Source organism: Acanthochromis polyacanthus, chromosome 19 (genome assembly GCF_021347895.1).
Source record: "Acanthochromis polyacanthus isolate Apoly-LR-REF ecotype Palm Island chromosome 19, KAUST_Apoly_ChrSc, whole genome shotgun sequence".
NCBI lineage: Eukaryota > Metazoa > Chordata > Actinopteri > Pomacentridae > Acanthochromis > Acanthochromis polyacanthus.
The window spans coordinates 8540551-8562151 of record NC_067131.1 but is presented as its reverse complement, the minus strand read 5'-3'; the positions used below and the strand labels follow the sequence as shown (position 1 = coordinate 8562151).

Below are 21601 nucleotides of genomic sequence, written 5' to 3'. Positions count from 1 at the left end.
TCTATACTGACCTACATACGTGTGTTTATGCTGGACCCGAAACAGGGAAGCTCTTGAAAAAAATGAGGACAGCATCAAAAAATAGCATCATGAAAGTTCCATGACGACATATGTAAACACTGAGGCTGCAGAACTCGCGTCTCTGCATCTTTAAATGAAAAAAAAAAGTCCAGCAGAGGGATGGGCCAGCCCCACGTATACGGGGATAATTACAAAGCCAGGAGGAGCACACAGAGGACTGAAACGAGACTCTTGTGGCTGAAAATGAGAGTAGCAGCTGTGGGCTACAGGCGCTAGGTGTCCCTGGCTTGTGTACAGCATCACATTGACATGGACAAAACCTGGTCCGCGGTTAAACAACACAGCCATTGTGCAGCAGGCACCTCAGCAGTCACCTCAGCAGTCACCTCAGCAGTCACCTTGGCTTTCGCGCAGACAGGATGTTCAGTAATCAATCCCTCAGGGAGAGTTTCTCCAGGTGGTACTACACATTCTGCAGCCACAGAGCAGGGATTCGGAGGGATTTGAGTGGGCAGAGCTCTTTCAGACACAGCAAGCCTGTGGCTTACGAGAGGAACTAAAGATTTTTGACCCTCGTTTGTTTAACTGCTCTTTTCTTTCTCAAAATTGCTCATTTCCTCCCTTTAAATTCTATTCAGCATGAATGGGAATGTGCAGCTACAACTTCCATCAACTTTACTTGATTTCAGTTAATAGCTCAGTCAATTTTAAATGCGAGGATTTCCTCAAATTCATTCTTCTTTCAGTGATCTGAAATGCTCATAAGTGCTTATCAGAGGGCACTTCACTGGAAGGACTGACAGCTCTCACAGCCACTTCGCCGTATAATCAACCAAGGCCGTTAAAAGCCAGACATTTCTCTCTGCTGAAGAAATTTGGAAACAGAATGTGAATGTAATATCCTAATTAAATAAACACATCACTCCATGTAAGCAGAGCTTGGCAGCGTTGACGGACTTCTGGCGCTGGTTTCCACGACTGCCCCGCACAGCTCCCAGTCAACTTTTCTAATTGGTCTAGTGCAGCTAATCAGACCACCAAGCACGGTCCAAATGGTAACTGTTACAGAGTGAAACCAGCACCCTGTGAAAATCTGACTTGGGGGATTTGGGTCCGGTAAGTAGATTATGGTGGTAGGAGCTGGTGGAACCCATAATGAATGAGCTGAGAGTTTCTCCCCACCCCCACCCCCTCCTCTCTCGTCGGTAATCCATCAACAGCAAGGGAAAGTAAGCGGGGGTCTGGGGACAAGTGTGGCTGGGTCTGATATCAAACAGGACATGGAGGGAAAATATTTCCACAGATAGTGAAGAGTATCAGCAGCATTTTCGTGGCAAGAAACCATATCTCAGAGCTGGAATGACTCTTTGGAATATTTATGTGACAGTTTAAACTATTATGATTCATTGTTCATGGAGTTTTTTAAGCAAGAAAAAAATTCTTAAATGTTTATTTTGAGTCTGTGTATCAAGCCGTTTCTTCCTCTGCATACCTAAGTAGCTTTTTTTGTTATGTTGCCATATTTAAGTTTATAGGAATTTACAGCAGTTTTACTACAGGGTCATTCTGCCTCAGTTCACCGAATGCTCCATGCCATACCATCTTCAATTCCACTGATTTTTTTTTAAAGTGGAGAATATTGTTGACCATGTGTAAAATCTGGGGTCATGGGTAAAAATTAGTTTTTAAGGTAAAAAGTTCCTAGTTGTGGGGTCATGCCAATTTTTGCGCCACTTTATTCTTCTGTGGAGCAATGTTTGAAGTGTCATAGCTTGAGAAACAATTAGAGTTCTGAAATTTTGCAGATTCATTGATAAGTAGATATCGTCCTCAATGGTGCAACCTTTGATAGAATAGTTCAAACCAGTTATATGATGGTGCCAGTTTGATCAAAAACTTCATTGTTTTTCTTTTCCATTGTAAGAAAAGAAAGCAGTGCCATTAGTGGAATATTGGAGTAGGAATAAACCTTTTTTTTTTTTTACCAAATTTGCACCAATATAGAACTGGTTTCTATTAATTTCAGCAAAGCAGGGTTGTACCACTGAAAACCCTATGTACATTTCAATGAGAATGCTAAATTGCAAGATTCTTGCTACATTATTTCTTAAGTTATGGCACTTCAAACATTGCTTCACAGATTGGCACGAAGAAAACAGTGCAAGAATCGACATGACCCCACCTTCTTTAAGAAATTTTAACTTAGAAATCTACAACTCCAGATTTTACACATTTGCCTAATAACATGAACAGAAAAAAATCAGACAAATATGAGATGGTCAGGCATTTTTAATATCTGGTGAACTGAGGTGGAATAACCCTAAAGTTTTCTATTATTATCTTCAGCTATCTAACCAACTTTCTTTAATTTGCTGTTCAGATTTTTGGCGTTAGGTCTGTTAAATGGTAAATATTAAGTAGACTGTTTAATATCAAACAATCTTCAAATTATCATTGCAATCAATGCAGAAAATAACGGAGAACATAATGAGAATTTGCATAATCAATCAGCAGATGAAGAGAATCTGATGGGCCATTTGTGCAACAATAGACTTACTATGTTCATGAGCGTGAGAACATAATTCTGCACGTGCTCCTTGCCGTGGAAGCGAACCACCGAGTCATCCACAGCCAGCAGCACCTCGATGTTGTAGTCATCTTTCTTCGCATGCCTCCTCTTGCGATCAGACTCAGACAGCTTATGTTCGACGAGGTCCAGAGCCGCCGGGAGGTCCGCGATCCCGATGTCTGCCACTGCAAAACATGACCAGGATGTAAACAAGTCAATGAACAGACAGCGGGAATCTGCTGCCCGTATGATGTGTCCTCTCCTATTTCAGCTTCAGTGAAAGGATTTATGATTCCTGTCATGCCCGACATAAAACTTCTGTCTTTGAGTCTCGGGGATGAGCAGGTGGGGACCTCTGGGATTATCAACAGGGCTGAGGAGTCTATATTTTCTTAACCACTCGATGCCTGGTCAAAATACTCCCCTTTGAGTCATAAATTGTTGGCCTGCAGAATCAGAAGAGATTTTTACTGTGCCGCACACTGAAAGCAACTATGCATTCATGACGTGAAACCGATCTCAGTTGCCCAAACAACATACATCCGCATCATGAAGCACTCCAGCTGTTTTTTTTTACATGTGTGATATCTACACAGTGTGTCATCTATCAAGGGCTGTTTGCCGGGACTGAAACAGTAACCGACAGCACTAAACTGTGTGAATTTGGGTTTTGCAGATTCAAGCGGCAGCAGAGAACTGTGAAACGCAACAGGTCTTGCGAGATGAGATGTAAAGTGAAACGCAGCGATTCACACGTCCGGATAAACTGAAAATTGAGTTGCCACTTTAGAGATGATGAATGGAGGTCACTCAGAGGGAAGATATCTCTGCCAAAGACATATGATCAGAGCAACTGTATAGGTAGGCAGTTTTTATCTGATGCTCGGATTGCATGAGGCAATCAGAAAAACACAAACATGCCTCATTATTGATGCAAATTTCATTGAAATATAATACAAGTTTCTAATGCTCCGCTATCTAAACAAGCAAACAAGTAAACAAACAACATGTGTTGACACAGTGGACATGCCTGGCATTGCTTTAACACTTAAAGCGTCACAAAAGCTTTGCATGGCGTTCGAAAATATGAATTACTGCAATCCTTTGTGAGCGACTCCACATAATTTCATGTTTCAAAAGCTATTGATTCAAGCCCACGAGATACAAATGGAGATTTTCACATACAAAGGTGCTTTCATGACAGATGAGAAACAATTTCAACCAGTCGTGGTAGAGTAATTTAAAAAAATGTGTTCAACGAGTGAAAAAATGTGGCTATCTATAAAAAAATATCTATACTTGTTTGCAAAGATGTGCCTGCAACTGACGCCACATATTCTGAAATAATGCAAAGAAGACAATGAACAGAGACGGACAAAGCATAAAATATCATTTCAGGTCAAGTCAAAGTTCAATGGTTGTGGAAAAGTCTCATCGCCTTTATTGTGAAGGACAAAAATGTGTGTGACGTCAGTGTGAAATGAGTCTGCAAAGGATCCTGCTGCTTTGCTAAAGTATCGCAATGGCAATGATGCACAGTTGCAGAAACAGTAAAGGAAGACATAAAAAGTGCTGCAATATTGAAGAACTTTACCCCAGCTGGGAGCATATTCAACATTATACAGCTGCATCACTTAACTGGAGAATGTAGCTGCATTTCATGACGTTACAAAAAAAAGAAGGATTGGAAAATGTGAATGAGTGACTTGATTAAAATTGTTCCAAAGGATGTATGAGCTAAAGAGCTATGGAGTAAAAAAAAGAAAAAGAAAAGAAAAGCCCAATAAGGTTTACGGCTTCGGGAAATGGAGTGAATTAGTGAGCATAGTGAGACTCTTTCACCAGATGCTCAAGTTATTGTTGCGGCAAAGAAAAGGAATAGAGAAGGAATTCATGATGGAGCTGTTTGACTATGAAGGAAAGGTCAGTCTAACCTCCCCAGTCCCCAGTACTACCACTAGAGCCCAGCATTCCTTATTTTACCAGCTGGTTAAGTGAACACCGCTTCTGCTGTTGAGCCTAATAAATATATGTAGAGTAGTTATAGAATTTTAGAAGCCGCAGGTTTCAAGAATAAGAAAAAGCTGCAGGGAAAAGTGTCCAAACTGGTCTGGTTTGCACGTTTTAGCCCCTTAAGTGTAAATAATGTATAATTTATTTTTAATCCAGCGACAGGTTCTGGTTTTTCATTGATTTCAGCTCAGTGTGCAGACCATTCAGCTGACCTTCAGTGTGAAAATCAAGACTTTCTTTTGAATACTTTATTACTTTTATGTTGTAAGAAAAAAAGATCAATCACAATATGCTTGTACCACCAAAAGAACAAACACCATGACTACTGAAATTTGGCGTTCAAGGTCTGTATACGTTTATAGCATTGTGTGCTTCAACTTTAATTAAAATTCCTGATTCATGAGGTCAAATGCTTGCTAACTTAAGGCGAATCACAAAGTTTAAATGTTGATGTTTGAATTAAGAAGACTTAAGTTCAGCACTTGGTCAGTGGTGGTTAAATGGATGAAGCATTTTGTCCACTTCATCACAAAAAGCTACGATTTTTGTTGTTGTTCAGTTGACAGAAAAGTAGCAAACAGTACCACTTCTAACTTCACATTTGTTTGGACCATGCAATACACAAACACAGCTCACCTATTGAGGAAAAAATCACATCCTTAAATGTATAAACTGCTCGAACTCCTATACTGACAGAAACAAATGAGCGTTCCCAATGTTCATCTAAATTTTAGCTTTTGTTTGTCATCCTTATTTATGTCAAAGATATTACAAAATCACCAATATGAACCTACAACCTTCTGGTTCGTCATTCATTTCTCTAAACTCTGGGCTAACTACTGTCTACAGCACCCTAGAAGAAGCCCTGTTTTGGCATCTTTGGTCAAATGTGTAGTTCTCTTTCCATTATTTTCTGCTATAATCTGCTAAAATAAAATGAAAACATAACTTTACTACAGTCACATAATATTATCACTTTGTAAGGCTGCCATGTTGCCACATCAGTCGTTAGCTGCTCTACATTCATCTGCTTGTCTTTAACTGTGTCTGACTTCTGTATCATTGGTGCAGGGAGAATGGCGTTGCTTATCGGAGTTAAAGCTGCAGGCTGTGAAACCAAAACAGTGGGCTGAAAGGTGCTAAAATGCTCAAAAATTTCAGAGAATTCTTTATTGGTTTGTGACACAAGCAACCTCCTTCACACTGAACATAATCCTTTGAGCTGTTGTTAAGAAGCCAAATATTGATTTGTGCAGCTTTAAATGTAAAAAAAATAAATTAATTAACAAAGTCCAATAAAAATCATATTGAGATGTCTCTTACTGCAGTCAAAAACAATGTCGGCATGTTTTTCAAATAGTATTAAATTATTGAAAGGAAGGAAAAGACTCGAGGGCCGAGTTGATGTCATGTTTGATTGACAGCAGATGGCAGTTTGTCACCGTGGTGCTACACCAAAGCAAACAGATATTTGCCTTCATTTGAAATGAAAATTATCAGTACTAAAGATTGAAAATGGTATTTTTTAGCTTTTTTGTTTTTACAGATTTTACTGATTTGAACTGTTGTTAACACACAAAATATTCATTAGTGCAGCTTTAAATGTAAAAACAATCCACAACATCCAGTGGAAATCATATTTAGTCATCACTTGTGGCATTAAAAATGCTTTTTTCAAACGTAGTGCACTGTTATAGTGAAGAAAAAGACCGGAAGTCCAAATAGAAATGTCAAAATACAGATAATATCCAGTAAAATCCCCCAGAATGCATGAATTTACAAGTTAACTGACAAAAACTGGCCAAAACTGTAAATAAAAGTAATTTTTTTAATGGAATTATGATGGTTCTATGCAGTTATTCCATTTGTTGTACGTGTCTATCTGTTTGCTTCTCATGGTAGATGAGAATATTCTGTTCTATCATATGCTGTCTTACAGTTTTCTGTGAACCAGCAGCACTTTCTCTCACAGTGGATGCAGTCACAACACTCCAGCCCACACAGTGCTTTTTGTTTCCACTGACGTCACGCTCCTTCCCCTTCGCCTACCTTCGTTGTGAAGGTCGTCTCTCCGCTGGCCCGTCTCCCGCTTGATGGCTGATCTGCGGTAGACCACGTGGACACGCCCCTTCACTTCCACATCCTGCTGGCCCTTCTCGAGGGGTTCAATGAAAAACTCCCCATTATCAGTCCGGATCAGGCCTGCCTGGAAAAAGAGGGGCTTAAAATTAGTGCACCGCTCTTCCCTTTAAAGGACGGTAATTCCACTGGAGCCTGTAATTATAGCGTGCCTGATCAATTGGAAGATTCAGTAAGGATGTGGAATGACGCAGGTAGGCACAATTTGGGGCCCCTTCACCGAGATTCATGGAGTGTCGCAGTGATTTCACCCCAAACGAGATGATGAGCAGCGATGTCTCAATTCGCCCGTGTCTTTCCATCTGCTTTACATTTTTAAATACATTCAAAGAAACCCTCTCAGTTGGACACTCTTACTGAGCTTTGATACCAATTTGGGATGCCCAAAGAGTCCTGGGTAGAAGTTTTACTTTGTGCACTTGAGTACTTAATTTCTTTTAAACTGCCTGACATGCAATCGGAAATGTCTGACACTTCCCAGACTTGCCTCTTTACTTAACGACTGTGATGTTGCTGCTTTCCTTCAAAGGTTTGCATACACCGGGAGGAATAGCAAGGTTTTGTACGCCAGGATGGCCATTCCATAACCCCTTAACTTCCAGGGGGACAACTAAGTTTGAAAATGTGGTGGACTCTATAATGATAATATTATTCTGTTTCATGCCTGTTTTCGTAATATGACTGAAGGTAAATATTCAGATGGCCTGCATAGGGAAACCAATGAAATTAGACTTCAGTTACATACAGTACAGTTCAAGGAATTGTGGATATTATTCCTCACCGATATTGACGGCAGTTATTGGTGATCAACAAAGGCCGATAAACCAGATTTGTAAAGCACAGACATCATATGTAGTGTTTTAACAGCATGTGATAGCAGAGAACTTATCATTCATAACATTACATTAATGAGGGCAACTATAATTGAATATGTAAAATAGAAAAAGAAGTGATTAAGGACACTCTCCTCTGTTTATGGGATGGACTGAGGTTGATCAGTTTGTCTCCTGCCATTACATCTACAGTTCTTCTCTATTTTCCATCACTTTTATTGTCCACTAAGTTCCATATATTAAAGCATTATACTGTTTCAGGGTCACTTGTGGCTGCCTTCTAACTTAGCCGATAGCCTTTAGCATAGCTTTAGCCATTGTCAGAGAGGCTAATTATCTGGTTTGTGGCAACAGCTTGTGCTTCTTGTTCAGTTTTTGCTGCTTGGGAGACATTTGAGATCACAAAGTGACTACAGACAGAAAGAGGAGGCTGCATCAGACTGCAATTATTTCTGAACAATCAATTACAAGAAAAATGCCAAATATCGGCCACAATAATCAGCCGGGCTGATAATCATCAATCCCGATTTGTCAGTCTAACTTTTGTGTAATTGAAGTGATACAGCTTGCTCTAAACTGCACGTTTATGCATCTTGGCTACCTTCTGTGTTGATGGATTGGAAGCATTGGTTGGTCGATGCGACAAAATCACATCTGTTACTTTATGGAGCCTATTTGTTACAGCAACAGTCATCTTTGGTTAGTATGCTGTTATCTCCCCAAAAACAAATGAAGGCAAAAGAGGCTTCATCGTAACAAATGTTTAAACTTCAGTTGAACCTGCAATAACTGATTTTTTTTGCCACTTCAAGGCCGCAGAAACAAATTGTAAGCACACCATTTACATATTATCACCTGTTAACTTGTTATCTGTTCCCTTCTTGTGCATACAGTAGACAGAAAAAATCCTTCCCCATCTTCTGAGGAAAGCATCTGCCTCTTTAGCTGCTAAGTGGTGCACTATGTTCAAAAGCTAGTTGCCAGTTTACTCTGTCCGCTGAGAAGGTGTTGCAGAGTGAGTTTCAGTCCTGTTGCAGCTGAAAATGATGAAAGCATTTACAGTGAACCACAACGGTGGAACTGGAGGTCTGAAAAAAGCTACAAAGCTATGTAGAGCTGAGAGAAACTACAGTCAAGTCTGCAAATTGGTCATTGCGAGTGACAACCAGCCCTCTGAGCCGTTGTTAATGTCTAAAATTGATTTTAGTCACAGCAGTTTCGGCGCTCCATCCGAGTCCACACAGGATGCGTTCAGGCACGATATGCAGTGTAGGACACAGCTTGGCAGCGCCTTTACGATGCATCGCACAATCACTGTAGTTAAGCAAATAAAACGACAATAGATCTGCAGAGTAAACACACACATCAGGTTGCGGTCGAGTGAAAGAAGCAGCTGGAATGCCTCCTGTGTAGACCTGCCATGACGGTTTTGTCCACACAAAAGGCAACGCACAGCAGAAACTCTGCCTCGTTTGTTGTCCATTGATTATCATATTTATCCTTTACAGATGGGTAGCTGGTGCACGACAGAGCAGACAGACGGACGGACGCTTCACAACCTGCATGTCTCTGTGGGAAAGCAGCAACAGGAAACTCATGCAGATACTAACAAAACTGCCAATGATTTTCTCCTATTTTAGAATGTACTTGTTAAAAATGTAGCAATGAGGCTGTTGGTACACAGCTGGTGTGACACTGCAACATGATGTGCTCCAAATCATCCAAGAACATTGTCTACTAATGCTTCTATCCGATACAATCTGCTGCGAACTGCTTCTAATGAACCACTATGCACTAAAAATAACAGCATTTCCAAAAACACATTATCTACTGTAAACGGAAAGCCCCCCCCCCACATTTCCTCTGTTTATCATCTCGGTTCTATTAAGCTTTATAAGCACAAACTACACTGTGAGAATACAGTGCATTTCTCTTCTTCCTACTGTGGGAAAAGAAACCTGTCCAGTCTATCATTATCCACATGAAGAAGGCACACCAACAAGATTTTGGCAAGAATGTGTGTATTTACAGCTGCAAAAAGAAAATCTAAATACAGTGCAGCAAACAGAACCTTGTGCCGCAAAAAGAAAGCTTCATCTGAAAACCCTCGGCACGCTGTCACTTGGGACTAACAATACAAACGCTGTGAACTTGAGGGTGGACAGATGTGACAGCGAGGGCAAAGAGGAGCGAAAGAATCTCTCCAGCCCCCTGACCAGGAAATGCCAAGTACGACATGCTCCAATACTTCCTCTGTGGTCTCTTATTTCAGCAGTGGGTGGAAAGTGAAGTCGGGTTTGTGAGGGGAGAGAGAAGCAGCAGCAGCATCTGGAAGGGCCTACAGAGGAGCCAAATGTAAACACATGTAAACTCTATGGTGAAGTCTGGGCCAGACAGGGACGTGTCAGGGGACAAAAAAAGTTTCAGAAGACCTGGATTCATTTCTGTGTTATTAATAGCTTCACTGAAAACTACATTGACGCCACTTAAAATACTGCATTTGCGTGACTTCGAAAGGGACTGATTTACATCTGAGACATTTAACAGGAAATTCATCCTTAACCGTAATTCATAAGGAAAAATTACTGAATATTTGCAACTTCCAGCCTTTAAAATTTGAACTTTTGCTGCTTTTCTCTCTCATATCATTAAGTTCAAAATCTTTGGTTTGTGGATGGTTCAGTCAAATAAAAATATAGTTGGACAACATCAACTTGGACCCAAGAAACTTGGAACTGTTTGGTTTTTACTATTTTATGACATTTTATAGGCAAAACAATGCTTTGAAAATTTAAAAAACAAAGGATGTAGGATTGAAACGATTCCTCAAGTAATTCCAGCAATTCGATTGCTAAAATGCCTCGAGGCGCCGTTTAATGCGCTATATACTGTACTATATATGCACAGAAATCGATAGCTGCAGCCCCAGTAGCATCCTTTTATTATATTATTGCAGATTACATAATGTTTTCCCCAAAACATGGCAAAAAAGGGAGTTTCAGGCGCAAAAAAAGTATCTGTAGAGCTTCCTGACAGGCTGCGTACAACTCTATCAGACATTCTAGCATGTTATTAAGTCAGAGCTTCACTTAATTTAATGCTAACAGCTGGTCAAGTAGGAACACTCAAAGTATAACTGTGAAACTGGAGAGACTGAACTTAGATTATGAAAAGTGTTGCCTCGTTCACAGTGAAAATTACACCCTCAAGCCTGGGCTTCAGCTGTGGCTTGAATCTCCTTTCACACAGTCGTAAATAAGGAAAACCACGGTGTTGCTATTGTTTTGGAATCTTTCTCATCACTCTTTGCACTGACAAAACTGGTGAGAAATTTATTTTTTGGGATTTGGGATCTAAGGGAAAACCTGAAGCTCTCCATTCACAGGGCATGAGGGGTCACTGAATGTGGCCTCATAGCCAACAAATCTTAACCGTCTTAAACACTTATGAGTCATTTTGGGCATTTTGGTGTTCGGTGGCACTCTCTACCATTATTTAAACACCAAATGAGGGAATATCTTCTCCAAAAATAGCCTTCTATTCTCCAGTAGAGCTCCAGAGACATAAAGAATCAATGCACAGGAGCAATGCGTCTTGCTAAAACATTATATGTTTGTTTTTTCTTTAATTTGTCACCCATCTGTAGCATGTGGAAAATTGTGTCATCATCATCACTCACGACAAATGAAGCTTTGTTTTCCTTTCCTGAGATGATTTTTCAGATTTCAACCTGCGATGATGAAACGCAGAGATTGAACACAGAGAAGATTGCTTATCTGGGTCACTTGAGGTTAAGTGATATCCCTGTCATCCGGTTGCTCCACATGCTGTGTGATTATGGCATGCGGTTCTGCTATAACTTCTCCTGCATCTGCTCCGAAAAACAGCGAGGCACCCTGCTGTGAAACCATACAAAAAAAAAAAAAAAGAAAAAGGCAAATATCGCCAACCCGTAAGCTCACCGGCACATTAAATTCCACACATCGATCAGAGCAACTTTGAAGGTGGATATTTACTGTATGTAATTTCAGAGTGACTCTTTCAGCCTGCGCAAAAGCTGTCGGAGGCTCTCACCTGCAGCGAATGCACCGAGGCAAACGAGGTGAAAGCTGGAGAAATCGCTTCGCTGTAGGAAATTGGTCTTGTTTAAATAAATACGCCACGCATGAATGTGCACAAAAGGCTCGGCTTCCCAAGCGGCAAGAGGCGCAATTAGGCAAAGAAAAGACAGGAAAACAATACAAACAAACCCAATTAAATGAATTCAGAATGGAGTACAAGTATCTTCACAAACTGTGTGCATATGTTTGGGTGTATCGGTATCTTAGTTTTGGCCTACAAACAGTTCTTGTGCCTTTTTGATAATACGAATGCATTATTTTAGATACCAAAAAGGCAAATGATTTCAACAGCAAACTAAAGTCTGCAGATACAGCAATAATGTCAGGCTGCATGTAGCCTTCAGCAAGTAGAAAGTAGCAAGAAAGCCTAATTTACCTATTCGCTACAATAATCACTAACCACAGCATTAGAACAGAGCTTTTTTCAGTTCTATCTTGCATGACTCACTTTATTTGTCTAGATAAGGATGGTATTGCTTTGATTAATGATCTAGTATCTTTGTTTATTTAATATTTCGCTTGTTCCGACCTTTAATGAACACTGATTCCCACCATTAAAAAAGAGAGAGGAACCAAACTAGGATCTTGGGAAAATGAGTGAGGCATGTTCTCCCCCATCCCCACTGGAAATTACACCCTTAGTCACAGAGATCACAGGCCAAGTTGTTTTTCTTTAGAACACTCGCTCCATATTATAACATAAATGGAGACATGGATTGGGTGCATGGCGGCCATCATGCAATACGCCGCTGGCATGAAAACACGGTGGTCATCCACTGCGACAATCTATTGGAGACATCCCTTATGGTGCATGACAAACAAACGCAATCTAAATATGGAACAAGTGCCCCAGGCCACGGATGCTTGAGATGCAACATGCTAGGAAATCAAAGTCCGGCCATCATTCCAGGAGTTCAACCTGTAATTTGTGGCAGATTGCTTGGAAACCTGCAATTTTGATTCCAGACACACTCTTTGTTGATTCGCAACTGAGAGGCAGAGAGTTACAAAGGTAATCCACTGTCAACCTCTGAGATCAGGGCATGGACTCTGATTTTCATATTAACTGTGTGATCTTTAGACACACGGTCCATAATCTCGTCCATGTCGGTGTCAGGATGAAATGACACGTATCATGCGGGAAGATGCTGGCAGCATCTGAGAGGTTGATCATGCTGGCTCTAAGCTTTTGCAGCGAAACCGAAGAGATCAATAAGCCAGAGGGTAAATCATGGCTCAATGGTGCTGGACTCAGCGGGGTCGTGGGTTTGAAATAATCGTATGAGACAGGTTATGGGAGCAGGGGATTACTACTTGATTCCTTTTCATCAGCTCACTGTGCTGGGCTACAAAGGGCACGCATAGCTAGTGGTCAAGATGAGGGCTACACAGAGAAAATCAGGCTTAAAATCACCAGCACGAATCTGCAAGCATGCATAATGATAATAATAATTCAGGCATTAAGTAGCTCAGTTAAATGAGGCAGAAGATTGGGAGGCTGCTATGAGCGGTTTTGCATTCAAACCATATCTGGCTTGAAAAGCTGACAAATGACTATTAATACAGTCGTCATTATGTTATTGTCAATACTGAAATGAAGAGTAGAAAAATAAATCGTAATAGCAGTGTTGTCAAAGAACAAGTACCTGCTGCAGCACTAACAGAAGAAGAGTTCTAGTAGTAGTAGTAGTAGTAGTAGAAAAAGGCGCTGTTGTAGTACGATTAGTGATACTAAAGCTAACTAGTAGTGGAAGAAGGGGATTTAGTAAACCCAGCAAGAGGAATACCAAACGCAAATACTGCAGTAGAGGTTTTTTAGTAACAGGAGTAGAAGGGGCTTTACTGGCAGTAATCGCAAAGTTAAGTAGTAGAAGAAGATGCACTTGTAGTAATAGTAAAGGAAGTACATGAAGTTTGGAAAATATCTGCACAATGGCTGTTGAAAAAGTGCTGGTACTAGTAGTAATGACAAAGACAGAGCAAGGCATGGTTGTACTAGTACTAGTAGTAACATTGGATGAGTAGTTATAGTAGTGCATGTATTAGTGACAGATGGAGTATAGAAAGAGGTTGTTGTTGTAGTAGCATTGGTGGGAGTAAGGTAGCTTTGTAGTGAAAAAAGTACTTATGGTAATGGTAATACTGTAGTAGAAGCAGTTTTAGCCGTAGTTCTATGAACAGCAAGGCTTCAGTAGAAGTAGCAAAAAATTGTAGTACCATTAGTAGTGCCAAACGCAAGTTGGAGTGCAAATGTAGTGGTAGAAGAGGTATTACTTGGACTGGGCCCAAATATTAATAGCAGAAGTTGTAGTGATAGTTAAAGAAGTCATTCCAGTTTGTAAAATATCTGCTTAAGGATTGTAGAAGAAATACTGGCACTACTAGTAATAACAAAGGGACGAAGCGGAGGAAGATGTGGTGGCACTAGTCTAGAAGTGACAGGGAAAAGGTAATCATAGCAGTACATGCATTAGTGACAGGAGTAGTAGTCGTAGTTTTGTAGCTTAAAAAAAAGTGATAATGACACTGGTAGTACTGGCAGTAAATAAACAATTGTAGCAGTGATATTAGATGAAGTGGTTCTAGGAGATACAAAGATTTAGTAGTAGTAGCAGAAGTAAAAGAAGTTGTAGTACCATTAGTAGTAGGATTAGGGAAAGATAAGAAGTAGTGGAAGAAGTAGATGTAGTCAAAGTGGCAGAAGGAACATCAAAAGCAAATACTGTAGGAGAGGAAGAAGCTGTTTTAGTAGTGTAGCACTAGTAATTGTACCAGTAGAAGAGGTATTTGTTGTACTAGTACCATAGATAAGTAATAGAGGATGGAGTGGATGAAGTAATAGTTTAAGAAAAGGTTCCAGTTTGTAAAATATCTGCGGAAAAATCACTGATGCTGGAAGTAGTAGTCGCAACGATGGCCAAAAATAGAGTAAAAGGTAGTTGTTATAGTACCATAAGTGGAGGTAATAGTAGCAGGAGAAAGTGTAGGAAGAGAAGTAGAAGTAGCAAAAAGAATCTATAGCAGTGAACCCGTTGCAGTAATCGAGGCAGACGTAACAATAGCACACAGGACAAAGTATTGGTGGTAGTAGTAGCATTCATTCTATTTGTGTGTGTTCCAGTGTGTGTTTGAATGAGCACCTGTTTAGACAGACATACTGTAGCTGCTACAAATAAGGATCAGAGTGAGAGGAAATAAATCACATCGCTGGCTGAGTTGTTGGGCTTCCACTGACGGAGCTCTTAATTTAGAGACTTTACCTCCGTGCCAGCAGAGTACTGGAACACCGGAGGATCCTGGAATACTGGACCGGCCCCAGCTCAGTGCAAAATTCCTACAGAATTCCTGTAAACATTCATGAATAGAACAATTTACGAAGACGTTTTCCATCCCCAGCCGATGGAAAAACTGTCCGCTCCACTTTAGAGAAAAAGTTATCCAACTGACTTTTGACTGTTGCTGGGCGGCTCTCGCTCTTTTTAACTGATGGGCACAGAAATAGCGCTCTTCCGACCACGGTTATCTGGCACTCATGTTTCCATCACACATGAAATTCAATCAGGCCGTCATCTGTGCTAATTCCCAACACATGAGCAGCACCGGTATAATCATAGCCATCACTCATCGCTCCGCAACAATAGTCCGTGCTCGTCTTGAGCCCGCAGCTGTTGCCATCTAGCAGGAGTTACATTTATCTGTCGGTCACTTAAATATAAAAATGAAACTGAAAGTGCAGGTCTAAGCAATTTCTCTGTGACAATATGGTGGCGCTGTGAGACCAAATATACCCACTTGATAGCAGATTAATATGCAGCTTTACTATGCATGATTTATCCGTCATGAGTTTGGAATGCCATAAATCCGGCACGTCTGGGCAACAGGAGAAGGCGACCAAGTTATCTGCAACTGGGAGTCATCTCTGAACTAGCAAACCTTATCACTGAAATTCATTGTACTGAAGCAGCTGCAATAACTGTAAGAGTTATGACTGCTGGTGTGATTTTTAAGTCCAAGCACTTCGAGAAAAATACCAACTGTGATATGCATCTGCCCCAGTTCAGTCGTGTTTATTCTCTATGAGGGACCCTATCAAACTACCTTTGAAGACTAAGGGTTTTTGCAAGGACTACGTCAAGACATCACAAAGATCTGGCCCGCATTTTGTGACCAGAGCGCCTGATTCATGTTCTTATACCTTTCAAATTCACTCCTTTCATCAGACAGGATCTCCTTTGCGTCCTTCCACATCAAGCAGACATGACAGACTAAATAATTTGCCTGCGAGCTGTCTGTGCAACTTCAAATGCTCCCCGAACACCCCTGCATGCGCAGACAGGTCCATGTTTATGTTGGCTTTGATGCAAGGAAACACATGGACAATATTCCTAAGAGTCTGACTGCAGCGTCTAAAGGGTAAGTTCACCCAAATCACAAACAAAACATTCATCCCCCCCACATGCACTTAGTGATAGTCGGTCTTCCAGATAGTTTTTGTTTTGCTTGCCTGGCCTCAGACTTCTGCCGCCACCACAGTGAAATAGAGGTGAATGAAATGCTATGTGTGATGCGCCAAGTTTGGAAATAAGACATTTGAAAAAGTCAGCAGCAGCTTGTCTTTCCAGATGCAATGTCACTGAAATTCCACGTAACACACAGACTGCAGTATCAGCAGTTTTACCGGGAAACTCTTCTCTACGAAAAGTAACTTGAACTGTTAAAAAAAAGTACTATTTGTGGTTTAGTTGAACAAACCGCACCAACAAAAAGCCCACAACCCTCAGAGTGCCTTAAGAGGATGCAAATCTGTGAATATAAATCTGATTGCATTTTCTACAGTGGAAGAACCAATTCAAGTCTTATCTACAAATGCTTCAAAAAATGATCTCAGGCTTAATTCTTATCCTTTATTAAGCTAGTTGTGTAGATGATTAATGCTTTTCCTGGCATTTACATTCTGAAGGAGGCTGCTATGACTAAATTGTCTTGTTATCTGCTTCCAAAAGTTGGACTGGTCACCGATCAACTATCTCATTCCATCAATGTGTCACTGCCGTCTTTTTGTCATTCCCTCTGGATGACCTCACCATGGCTGCTAACCTTTAGCCTCTCATTGTGCAGAAGGAAACGTGGCATTAGATTGGTGGCGCTTTTGCAAAGGTTGAAATTATAGCAAAGGTGTGTTTGACACAAAGCAGTAAATCTGCACAGTAAATGGCACACATCATAACAAGGACACACAAGACAGAGTACTTTTCTAGTACGATTGGGTTATTCTATGAGAATGTGGATAATGCCAGCAAAAGATAGCAGATCAAATGTTTGCAGAACAAGAGCTAGCAGAAGTAAGCAGCTTGTTTGCACCTGAACAATATAGCATCCGTATGCACCTACAGGTTTATACCAAATATGCAAAAATCTTTTCCATCATCTTTGTAGGTGAAGACGTCTTTGTGCTGCATCGGGCCTTTGCGTCACTTGTGGCCTTGAGTCACAATTGCTATAGCACAGTTGCCTTTCAGAAAATTATATTGTGGTTAAAGAACACAGTGTTGCATTGTGTACACACGACATACTGTTATTACATTAAGACAGACACAGCTCCATATTTCACGACAAGTTTGACTTGGTGATGATCTATCGTTTTAATACGGAAAAACACTGACGATGGTGACAAACAACACACTGACTTCTATTGCTTCTTTGTGTTGTGCTGATGCAACACATAAAGATCTGCCACACAAACATGTCAAGAAGCAGAAATGAATTGTGGCTTGAGGTAAAAGAGTATGTAATAACTGCTGCCAACTCCAATCAGTCCATAAAGTTGTCTCACTTTAAGTGCAGAATAATATGGAGCAAAAGGCTCCCAATTCCTTGCAGGATATTTCTGTCAGAAAAGCTGCCTCTGTTGGCTCAACCTGTACATTGCAAAGTCACGTGTTGTTTACAAATTCGCTCTTATTTGCTCGACTGCAAACACCCATTGGTGGTTCGGCTCTTGATGCTCTGCTCAGTCATTGTACAACAGGGTTTAAAAGGCCAGGATGACCCTAAAGTCTCCTCGTTATGGCAGAATGAAGAATAGACTGGAGGTAATAAAAGACATGCAACCCTGTAGATGAAGAAACGCATCATTTTGAAGTGATTTTTACTCTGATAGACTTCATTTCTGTCAGTGAAACTGAGCCAAACAGATGCCTGAAGTGGGGTTCAAGGGAAACACTCATATTTAGGATATTTTAGGGTTGCGGTCAAACAACGTTGCATTTTTTATTGGCATTCAAATAGCAAGCTGTAGATTTTCAGCCACTTCAATTTATGAAGCCGCACTAAAACATCTCATCCTAACAAAGGGCACAACAACTACAGGTAATGAGAAAGGGATCGCCTACTGAGAATTGTCCCCTGTCTCCCAAGGCTCTATGTAGCATCAAAGCAGGTTTGAGTAAGAAAATGACACTGGCATAATGAGCAATCAGCCAGTGATCAAATGGCTTCAAGAACATGAAAGGAATCAGATACACCTGCCAGATTCAACAATGCACTAATTAGCCGCAATTAGCTTGTGAGCACTTGCCTGTTTTTTATTGGCTCTGTGCAAGACCAATTACCTGCAGCCTGAGGAGTTCTTAACCAGTGGAAAAGCCGCTTCCAGGCTCTCCACCTGCCCCATGCATCTGCTACTCTATGGGATGTTTTGGAAAAATGCATGATAGTTGAGATGATACTAAGGGTCCAGATGAGCAGCATAGAAATTATGCTGCAGAAGCGGTTTCATAAGCATCTAAGGACGTTTGAATATTTTCAGGTTTAAAACATGACAGCAGTTTCTCAAACTTTGAGCCACCTTTTAAGCCTTAAAAGATGGATTTCAGATGGAGCACTGCTTTGATACACGCCTTATTTAAGGTTCAGATGCATGTGGAAGGTCAGGTAAAAAAAAAAAAAAGTCCATTCCAAGAGACTTTCTGAATATGAATGAAAACAGATATCATGTTTCTTCCTCCTCCGTCTCCAAACCAGTGTTCCATGTGTGCATTCGGTGACTTACCAGTCCATCACAGTTGCTGATGGCCACAGAGGCCTCCGGCATGTCGCTCACATCCCCAGTAAAGACACAGTCCCCGTGGATCCTTTCCTTGGCTTTCTCCTCAAAGTCCTCTTGCCATTCCACAAAAGCCCGCGGGGCCACCAGCCTCCTGTTGGCCCTCAGCCGGAGGTGCAGCTCCTTCCCAAACACAGTGACATTGAAAAACAAGTGCTGAGCTGAGCCAGGGGTGACCGAGGGCATCTTGGGGGCACCGCGGGCCACCCTTCTTCTGCTGCCAAAGGCTGAGGTGGCATCAGTAGCAGTGGCGGCGGTTGCAGCAGCACCTTTACTTCCACTTACAGCAGAGACCACGTGAGAAATGTACCGGCCACAGGAGTCTGTGCTGAATGGCACGATAAGACCATATTCACTTAACTTTCCAGAGAGTTTTTCTGATGGGACAGATAGTGTCAAGTGAGAATCACATTCACAGAGCTAGAAAGTTCCTATAAAGGTGGATGATCACAAAGACATGCATTGTTTTTTGTTTTTTTTTAGAAAAACATGGGCAAATATGATTCTATAAAGAGGAATCTGAGCTTAAATCTCCTCTTTATGAAAACAGGGAAAGTGAAATTAAGCCTACAGTGGATCTCCATAGTGGAAATCCAGCAACACCCTGTATTGATTTGGTTCATCCGGAACAGTAAAGCTGTCAGGTTATTCTGTTTATCCATCAATAAGCACAAAGCTGCATTTTGAAGTCATTATTCCTGGACTTTTAAACTTCACCATGCTCATATACAATACAAAGACATGGCAAATAAAAGGAGATTAAATGGATCACTCACCGTGCGTTTCTGCAGCCAAAATATGCTCCAAAAATACTTGACTGAGTGAAAAGCACATCAATAAATACATACAATCCATAGTGAGGGCTTATAGTGAGAGAGCTGCCACTTCAGCGCAAAGTTTTCCTTTCTGTTGTAAACTTTTAGTCCTTCCTCCTGAAAAAAACCCTGCACAAACTGCAGGAGAAAAAGTCCTCAGAGTTGAGCTCCAGCGAGGCAGCCGGGCATTTCTGAGCGTTTCCCCTCTTAGACGCCAAACTGACGGATACTCACAAGTTGTTTCCAATCTTTTGGCCTGCGTTGAACTGCATAGACCAAGACTGCCCCATCCATTTAGGGAGCTGGAGAGGGGGGATATCTGGGGTGCTGATGACGACAACTCCCCGGTAGAAACCGGGACGGTTTTTGGAAGAAGTCGTCCACTTCTTTTTTTTTTTTTTTCTTTCTTGCTTTATCTCCTCTTCCTTCCTTAGATAACTTTTAAAAAGGCAGGACACCGAGTTAACGCACGCCTACGCTGAAGGAAAAAAAAACTTGGAAGGGTTCAAATAAAGTGTGCAGAGACAGAGTGTCCCGCTGGTGAAACATCTGCCGTCCAGTCGTGCACCATTACGCACCAATGGTTCGGCTGCGGAGCTCACAACGGCTCAACTTGAAGCCACTGCCAGCCAACAGTGGGAGCCACGAGACAACCACATATTTAGCGAAACGTTTTTTTAACCCCCCAAAAAGAGAAACTGGACGTTATATCATCATATTTTGCGGGGGGGAAAAAATCCACCTACAGCTAATTTTCTCTCATAAAATGCACGATTCTTCCTCTAAAATGTACAAAGCTCCAGATGCGAGGTAATAACTCACAGAGGATGTGTTTACACTGGTCCACAAACACATGTTAGTGATAACGTGCTCATAAATTCAGAAAGGCGTCAGAGGAATACTGTAGATCACACAGACACAACCTCTGACAGCCAAAAAACAACAATGTACTGTCAAGACACGCAAATAAACAGGCATTATAACCGTAAAAGCATGCTTAAAGTATAGAAAACGAAAAAATAAAGTAACAAACCAAATGCAGAGGCACAGACTGGTAAGAAATGAAAGGAAAAAGCTGGAAAGCAGGAACATACCAAAAGCAGATAGTACCATATTTGTGAACTTCATGATATAATTAAGCAATTAGTGCTGTGTACTGTGTGGCATGTTCAGCATACAGAACAGGCTCCATTGAGTCTAATTTAGTATCAAAACTGCAATAGAAAAAGATTTAAGTTTCTTTGAGGGATGATTCAGAGTTAAGGCACGGATGGCAGGAGCTTCAGCCACAAAGACTGCGCAGCTGGAGAGTGTTTTAATGGAAGCAATGACTAAAGTGACATCTGTATTTAAATCTACAAGAAAGACATAAATGATTGTATTCAACATTTGCAGTTCTACCACTTCTAAATAAGAAAAGGTGAGAGGTCAGTGGTGCAAAAACTGGCCTACAGAGTTGTAGAAAGAAGTCAGATGAGATGATTCATCTTTCAGCATGTTTTCAACAAATCAGTGACAGAAAGTCTGACAAACTTTAAGGTCTAAATGCCTCACTTCGACATTCAGGCTCTTTCATGCTATGGGGGGGCATTTTGACGGCATTGTTTGGGTCCACTTTGTCCCCTTAGAAGGGTTGCTCTGAGTGGCCACCTTTATCCTAAAAAATAAAAGACTTCTCTCCTGATGGAGGAGGACAATACCACCAGCCATAGGACATGAAAGGTCACTCAGTGATTGGATGAGTATAAAAATGATGTGAGTTATATACTGGGGTGTACAGATGATCCTCTGGGGTAGGTTGTACCACCATCAACAAAATGCCCACTGAGGGAATATGTTTTAAAAGAAGAAAGGTGCTCTGCTGGCTCAAGAAACTTCATGTTGCTTTGTCCTTAAGTCTGCATTCACGTAACCTAAATAAAGTAAAAGATTACTGGATAAATCCACATTTGTCATATTTTAAAATGATGCTACCATGCAAACAC

At 41.0% G+C, this 21601-nt stretch overlaps 1 protein-coding gene across 4 annotated transcripts in view; it reads right to left on the bottom strand.

Annotated features, from left to right (window-relative positions):
• Nucleotides 1–20251, bottom strand: part of LOC110949123 (A disintegrin and metalloproteinase with thrombospondin motifs 14) — a 49428-nt gene extending 29177 nt beyond the window's left edge. For 2 of the 4 annotated variants that reach the window (XM_022190997.2, XM_022190998.2), the window contains exons 1-4: nt 19578–20251; nt 18748–19178; nt 6653–6809; nt 2579–2775 (exon numbers count right to left, since the gene is read on the bottom strand). In XM_022190997.2, the coding sequence (XP_022046689.1) occupies nt 2579–2775; nt 6653–6809; nt 18748–19178; nt 19578–19656 (864 nt within the window). In that variant the 5' untranslated portion in view covers nt 19657–20251. The remainder of the gene's footprint in view (nt 1–2578; nt 2776–6652; nt 6810–18747; nt 19179–19577) is intronic. The other 2 variants (XM_022190995.2, XM_022190996.2) reach the window with 1 other exon arrangement.
• Nucleotides 20252–21601: the final 1350 nt, after the last annotated feature.